The sequence below is a fragment of the Triticum dicoccoides genome, chromosome 3A, assembly GCF_002162155.2.
Source record: "Triticum dicoccoides isolate Atlit2015 ecotype Zavitan chromosome 3A, WEW_v2.0, whole genome shotgun sequence".
Classification (NCBI taxonomy): Eukaryota; Viridiplantae; Streptophyta; class Magnoliopsida; order Poales; family Poaceae; genus Triticum; species Triticum dicoccoides.
The window spans coordinates 43,376,163-43,383,441 of NC_041384.1; the positions used below are offsets into that span (position 1 = coordinate 43,376,163).

Consider the following 7,279-nt stretch of genomic DNA (forward strand, 5'->3'; position numbering starts at 1 on the left):
CACAGCATACCCCATCGGTGCACAGCTGCTGCAGATCTCCTGAGCGCAGCTCAACTGCAACGCATAGGATGGAGTTCAGTTGTAATGACCTAAAATAAATATGTGCTACTCCCTCTGTCCCATGCATAATGTAAGATATTTTTTGACACTACATTAAAGTCAAAAAACGTCTTATATTATAGGACGGAGGGAGTAATATTTAGTGTAATAATCGGATTTTGTACTGAGATTATTTGTCAAACTACCATGGCAAAAAAGAGAAGGAATAGATATATACAAAACGTCGCTAAATTATACTCCCGCCATTTCTCCGATAAGTATTTTCAGATGAAGAGAATATGAGCAAAGCATACTGTTGCCTAGTTTGTAAAATATCCGGGCAACGGATAGGAGATGGATAGACACTGTACTAACCAGGGTAGTGTAGGAGGTTGGGTAACCTCACCTAAGTAAGGGCCGGTTATTTTGCTGGCTTCTAAAATAAGCTGAAATATGCTACCTCCTATCCAGCTTATTCTTGACGATGAATCAAATTTATTTATTTAGAAAGCCTACTAATTAAGAGTTGACTAGTAGGCTTCTAAAAAAAATTTGGTTGGACTTTTAGAATAAGCTAGATAGGACTCGCCCTAAAGTCGATCTAATCCACCCGCATTCCTTTAATTGGTAGCTTTAACAGGTGTCCCGCTCTCCTTTATCCATGTAGCCTTTCGACGACACGGTGTAAAACACATTGCATACATTTGATTCAAGGAAAAAAGTAGAGCGTCTTATAATTTGGAGGCAAGGATGTAATTAAAAACATATTTTATAATGAATCTAATAAATTAAGTTTGGTTTTACAGATGTTAATATATTTATAGACTCAGTGAAAGTGACAATCCTAAAACTTCAATTATTTTAAAACGCAGAGAGCACTACACGATTACAAATTCAGATAAGATAACTAAAAGTAATTAAATCCAAATAACATATGCAACTGATTATTGCACATCATCGAGAATGTCCTCGCTATAGTACAATTCTACACACGCTCCCCCTCACAAATCTGATTATATATTCAGCTCAAAGGGCATTGTAGTCTTTTCGTCCTGCCAACGCACAGGGAGGTTGGCAGGTTGCTGCTGATGGCCAATCGTCAATGGGCCCGGCCCAATAAGCCCGCGGAGCGGGGGCGAAGCGGCCAAGCCGGAGCCCGACGCGGCTGTCTCCGCCGGAGACGGAGACTGCCTGAGTAGGTTAGGGTTGTGGGCGTGTGGGCTCGCCGGCGTCGGAGAAGATGCCGTTGTGCGGGGTGTTTAGAGGGATGGTCGGGCTGGCGACGCCGGCCGCGGGTGGCCGGAAACGGCGGTTGGGCCAGTGCCAGCGGGCACGCCTGTCGCCTAGTGGTGGTGGAGGCGGGCGGAGATGGACGGCAGTGGGTGGGGTCGGGTGGGCTCGAGCGCGACAGCGGCTACCTCGCATCTCATTCAGGTTTCTTTCAGCTTCATGGTGAAAAATATTGCTGCACATTCCTAAGTTTTTTTTGCACAATTGTTGGGCTTGACATATATATGTAGAGACCACAAAGGATTAGTCAAACTGTATTTATTTCATTTTGTGTCCAGATGGTATGCAGACCTTAAGTTTCAAGCCGTTAAGGCCAAAATGGATGCAGCTGAGGTTCAGTTCACCCCACTGTATCTCTCAGTTAGCAGCTTCAAAGCAGAGGTACAGAGTTCAGGGCCGGGTGCGTCTCCCACTGATGTGGGGAACCTTCAATCCAAATCATGGCCACACGTTGTTCAGCCTCGATATTTTTCGATCGATGATAAGGTGACTGACACATTCCCTGCCTGAACCTTGACACCAAACAGAATTGTCCAGTTAGCACCCTTATATTTTGGTCTTCTCAACATGCTGATTCTTCTTTCGGCCTTTCACTTGCAGGGACAAACCATGCAAGCCAATATACATCACACACAGAGATAAAAATGTGTTTCAAAGAGCGGCTAGTTGAAGGGCAAGTTTATGCATCGCCAGATTCTGAAGTTTCTGAAGTAAAGCACTGAAATTTCATCACCTGTCGTAATGGCTTGATGATGTACGTTGGTGGATGAGATAGACGGAGATGCTGTCCAGCCATTGACCACCGAGGTCTGAAAGATACCCCTTGGATCTCACACCAAGATAGTCTCCTGGTGTTTGTTAGGACACATCTCCGCTAGTCCTTGAGCTACTCCCATCCAAGGCATGGTGGCACAAAACAATTTCCTTATCCTGGCAGTGGCAGTAGCTCTCTATTCTATTAATTGGTTGGTTGGTCACAGATTGCTCCACTTGCTACATAGCATAAACAAACCCTATGCTTTCGTGGAACTATAACTTTCCGGTGGATACTACATCTTTAAGTTGAGAGATTTATGATTGCTTTGAACCAGCGACCGTTCAACTTTCATTCTTTGACTATCCTTTGCCCTGAGTTGTTTCGTGTGCTGTTTATTTTGCGATTAGCATTACTCCCGGGGGTGGCATGTCACATATTTTCGTCCACTAAAGCACTCGGCGAGTGCATGCTCAATCTCTCATCACTTGTGCCCACCAAAAGCGCCATAACTGCTGCTGCTCGGGCCTTCATCTCGCCCATGGCTTTGATTTCTCTTCCCACATGAGCTCGGCCTTCCTGTTGAGGTAACCATGCATCCCCCCTTCTCTTCTTTTCGATCTCCTTTATCTAGTTGATTCGGTTGGATATGCTCTGTGTGTCCATTCTTGGGCTTGAATCTTTTAAGGCTTAGCTTCTGCCCCAAATTTTGCCAAGGGGTTCCCCTGAAGTCAGTTTTTTCATCCACAATCACCATACTGTGTGTTTTCGAGTGACAGCAATTGAGGTTTTCCTGCTTGGATTGTTTTGTTTTTAGACTTTTAAAAAGTATGATTTCGAACCTAGTGAGAAGAGTAGACCACTTTTTAGGGGAAACATCAAAATAAAAGGCAAGTTGTCCACCAATTTCTTTTGTAGATGTGGAATCATCATTCAGGACTGTTGCTCCACAGGTCAAAAAATTGGACTGTTGCTCCATGTGTTTCCTCTTGGTGTGAATTTGTCAAGCACAAATGTATACTAATGTTTACTTGATTTCTTTCCTAAACGTTCTGTTTGTACGTTCTGGATCTTCCCCTGTGAGATATATATTGGCTACTTCTATTGAGCTAAATTCTCGCACTCTTTTCTTCTTCTTCTTATTTGCACTACTATTGGAAAGAAATTATTGAGCCGGCTTTGTCTATATCTGTCTTCTGGTACTGTTCTCAACTTTCGGTGATGCCAGGAACTTCACTTTACTAAAGTTCTTGCAATTGTTAGTGGTGTTCTCTTACTCAGACACATGGATGTTCTGCCTTCTATCAATGAGCTTTTGTTCAAATTGCATGATTCAGTTTACTGAATTATCAACTTCTTTTTTGCTGCCATTTCAGGTTTTGTGGCTCTCTAGGTGTGCCTTCTTCATTAAACAATAGCACGATCCTAAGATCCTCAATTTTCCCGATGTTTCCTTACCCCAAAGTCCAAGAAAATAACAATGTTCTTGCTCTATACAACTGCCCCCCTGTAGCACATTGATGTAAGGGAGTCCCCAATTATTTTATCCTGGTACACCAATCACCGCAATGGTGCTCCCAACCTTACCGGTTACCCTCACATTCCTCACACTGTTAGCCCTCTTGTCGATTGCCAAGGCGGCTGATAACAACTCCACAACCTCTGGCCTCATCCTCCTAAATTGCGGAGAATCTACCCAAGACGATGATGATGGTGGTCGTTCTTGGGATGGGGACACCGGCTCCATATTCGCGCCATCAATGAAAGGAGATGCAGCCATTGCTTTAGGTCAACCCCCTTCACTCACCCCCAGGGTTCCTTATACAACTGCACGCATCTTTACTTCAAATTACACCTATTCCTTCCCTGTCAGTCCAGGCCGAATGTTCTTACGCCTATACTTCCTTTCAACTGCTTACGAATACTATGCTGTCTCAGATGCCGTCTTCGGAGTCACGGCACGGAATCTTGTCCTCTTAAAAGACTTCAATGCTTTGCAAACAGCTCAGGCGATCACTTCTGCCTACCTTGTGCGTGAATTCTCGGTGAATGTTTCTTCAGGCAGCTTGGACCTCACCTTTGCACCATCAGCACATCAGTATGGGTCTTATGCATTTGTGAATGGCATTGAGATTGTGCCCACGCCTGACATCTTTGCAACACCTGACATAAGATTTGTCAGCGGTGATAACACATCTCCATTCACATTCGACGCTGACATGAGCCTCCAGACTATGTACCGGCTCAATGTCAGGGGCCCAGCCATTTCCCCGAAAGGTGACTCGGGCTTTTACCGCTCATGGGCCAATGATGCCCCATACATACTTGGTGGCTTTGGGTTGACCTTTTGGAAAAATGATAATTTGACTATCAGTTATACATCTAGAGTGCCGAATTACACCGCCCCAGTTGATGTCTATGGTACAGCTCGGTCCATGGGGCCAACTGCACAGATCAACCTGAACTACAACCTTACATGGATTTTACCGGTTGATGCGGGTTTCTTTTACCTCCTAAGGTTTCATTTCTGTGAGATTAAGTATCCTATTACCAAGGTGAATCAGAGGTCGTTCTTCATCTACATCAACAACCAGACAGCGCAGGAGCAAATGGATGTCATCTTCCGGAGCGGAGGAATCGGTAGACCAACGTACACTGAATATGTTATCATGGCTATTGGTTCTGGTCAGGTGGACATGTGGATTGCACTTCACCCTGATCTTTCAAGTAAACCACAGTATTCTGATGCAATACTGAATGGTCTCGAGGTCTTCAAGCTACAGAATTACGGACCGAGCAATCTTGCTGGGCTCAATCCTCCACTTCCGCAAAAGCCTGATGTGAATCCTAATAGGCTATCTAGCGGTGAAAGAAAAACCAAAGGTGGCATACAAGCAACCATCGGTGGTACTGCTGGTGGTTTTGCTTTATTGTTGATTGCCCTTTTCAGCATGTGTGTTATCTACAGACGGAAGAAGGCAGCGAAGAGTCCCGGCAAGACCGACTATGGACATGTGAAGCATCCAACTAAATGCATAAAGTCTACATGTGATCTTGTACGTCATTTCTCATTTGCTAAAATTCAAGTTGCCACCAAAGACTTTGATGAAGCACTTATCATCGGCAGAGGCGGTTTCGGGAATGTCTACATCGGCGATATAGATGGAGGGACAAAGGTGGCGATCAAGCGATGTGACCAGAAATCCCAACAAGGCTTTCATGAGTTCCAGACTGAAATCGAGATGCTGTGCAATTTCCGCCATCGCCACCTTGTGTCTCTGATTGGCTATTGTGAGGAGAAGAATGAGATGATTCTGGTGTATGACTACATGGCTCATGGAACACTGCGTGAGCATTTGTACAACACCAGGAACCCACCACTGCCGTGGCAGCAGCGCCTTGAGATTTGCATCGGTGCAGCCCGAGGACTGCATTACCTCCACACCGGCGTAGAGCAAGGAATCATCCACTGTGACGTCAAGACCACCAACATCCTACTGGATGATAGGTTAATGGCAAAGGTTTCCGACTTCGGTTTGTTTAAGGCTAGTCCAGACATTGGCAACACCCACATGAGCACTGCTGTTAAGGGCACCTTTGGATATCTTGATCCGGAGTACTTCCGGCAGCAGCGTCTCACCAAAAAATCAGATGTGTACTCCTTCGGGGTTGTGTTGTTTGAGACCCTGTGTGCGCGCCCTGTGATAAATACTGAGCTCCCTTATGAGCAAGTGAGCTTGCGTGACTGGGTGGTATCTTGCCGAAAGAAAGGTGTACTCGAGGAGATTGTTGACCCCTGTGTTAAGGAGGAAATCACCCTTGAGTGCTTCAGGATATTTGCAGAGATAGCGGAGAAATGTGTTGCTGATCGTAGCATAGATAGGCCATCAATGGGTGATGTACTTTGGAACCTTGAGGTCGCACTCCAGCTTCAGGATAGTGCAAGCTACAACACCAGCTGTGCTGAGGGTGCATCATCTCTTCAGATCAGCGGAGTGCATTCAGGCAAACCATCAACCAACTCAACAATTAGCGTTGCAGCACAGGAAGCCATATTTTCAGATATTGCACATCCAGAAGGCCGATAAAAGCAAAACACAGGTCAGTATTTTTTTTGTATGATCTTTTTGTAGTTACCTTACAACTGCTATTCTGTTAGCTGGTGACCATGCACAATACTATCAGATAATTTAGTTTCCTCATATTAGATTTCTCTACTGGCCACTGAATAGTGACATCTCAAAATACGTCCCAGGTTGCTTTGATATTTTTCTACATATGTGATCGCCAAGGTTGTCTGGTGCTTCAGTAATCTTGATGCAATATTATACCAAGCTATCAAGGATAAACGGGGGATCTGAATTAGACATATTACCTGATTTTTAAGCATTCTCCCTTCTCCGAGTCAATGAAGAACTCACCAACAGTGTAATCAATCTAATTGGGGTTAGGAGGGTGCCCAGTGGATATCCAGTGTCATCCATTGTGATTCTTAGCGTCTTATCCAGGTTTTTCAGAGGCCGCGATTGTGATGGCATGGACCAGAAGTCGATGACGCCACGGAGGCACCCGCAGCCTCATCGATGCAACGGGACGCCAGATATATGGAGCTAGTGGGGCCATAATTACAGAGTGAAAGCTAGGCATACGTTCTTTTAGATAGTATGCTTATCCCACAAAATTCCTAAGAATTGTTGAATTGAATGCCCACCTACACTCAGAACTTTTCACATTCAACCAAACATTTCATGTTCACGTGTTCTTCTTTATCGTTAGGATTTTATTCATGTGACCCGGTGTAACGGTGGGGTCCATGGTCAGCGACCCAGACCAGACAGGAGTCGAACCAGCCGAGGCGGGACCGAGCCAGGAGGAGTAGTCGAGTCGTGTGGGTGTACTTAAGGGCCAAGTGTGGCCAGTTGTAAGGCATGATATGAGTTAATCGAACTGAACGGAGAGAAGCTGATCTTCCTCCTCCTTATCCCCTTCCTCTTCCTCGTCTCATCTACCTCCCCTGCTCGCTCCCCTCCTCAGATCCGTAGCCTAGATCGGTTCCCTTACATCTGGTATCAGAGGTCCAGCCCGTCGATCTGGAGACCGCCTACCCCAAGCCACGTTACCATACGAAGCAGGCGCAGCAAGCGGCGGCGATGGAGGAGCAAATTGCGGCCCTCGCCAAGGCCGTCCACGACGGGC

General features: G+C 45.6%; 1 protein-coding gene across 2 annotated transcripts; it reads left to right on the top strand.

Annotated features, from left to right (window-relative positions):
- Positions 1–1,162: 1,162 nt before the first annotated feature.
- LOC119266951 (receptor-like protein kinase FERONIA) lies at positions 1,163–6,838 on the top strand. 2 transcript variants are annotated; one of them, XM_037548236.1, is made up of 6 exons: positions 1,163–1,473; positions 1,608–1,815; positions 1,930–2,670; positions 3,460–3,871; positions 4,022–6,184; positions 6,339–6,838. In XM_037548236.1, exons 4-5 carry the CDS (start codon positions 3,652–3,654, stop codon positions 6,169–6,171), a joined length of 2,370 nt encoding a protein of 789 aa, XP_037404133.1. In that variant the 5' UTR covers positions 1,163–1,473; positions 1,608–1,815; positions 1,930–2,670; positions 3,460–3,651; the 3' UTR covers positions 6,172–6,184; positions 6,339–6,838. The 2 variants fall into 2 exon arrangements, with proteins under 2 accessions (XP_037404133.1, XP_037404132.1); XM_037548235.1 differs by having other exon boundaries at positions 3,460–6,184.
- The last annotated feature ends 441 nt before the right edge of the window (positions 6,839–7,279 follow it).

Coding starts and splice junctions, on each gene's coding strand:
- LOC119266951 (XM_037548235.1), top strand. CDS start 3,652: ATGGTGCTCCCAACCTTACCGGTTACCCTCACATTCCTCACACTGTTA.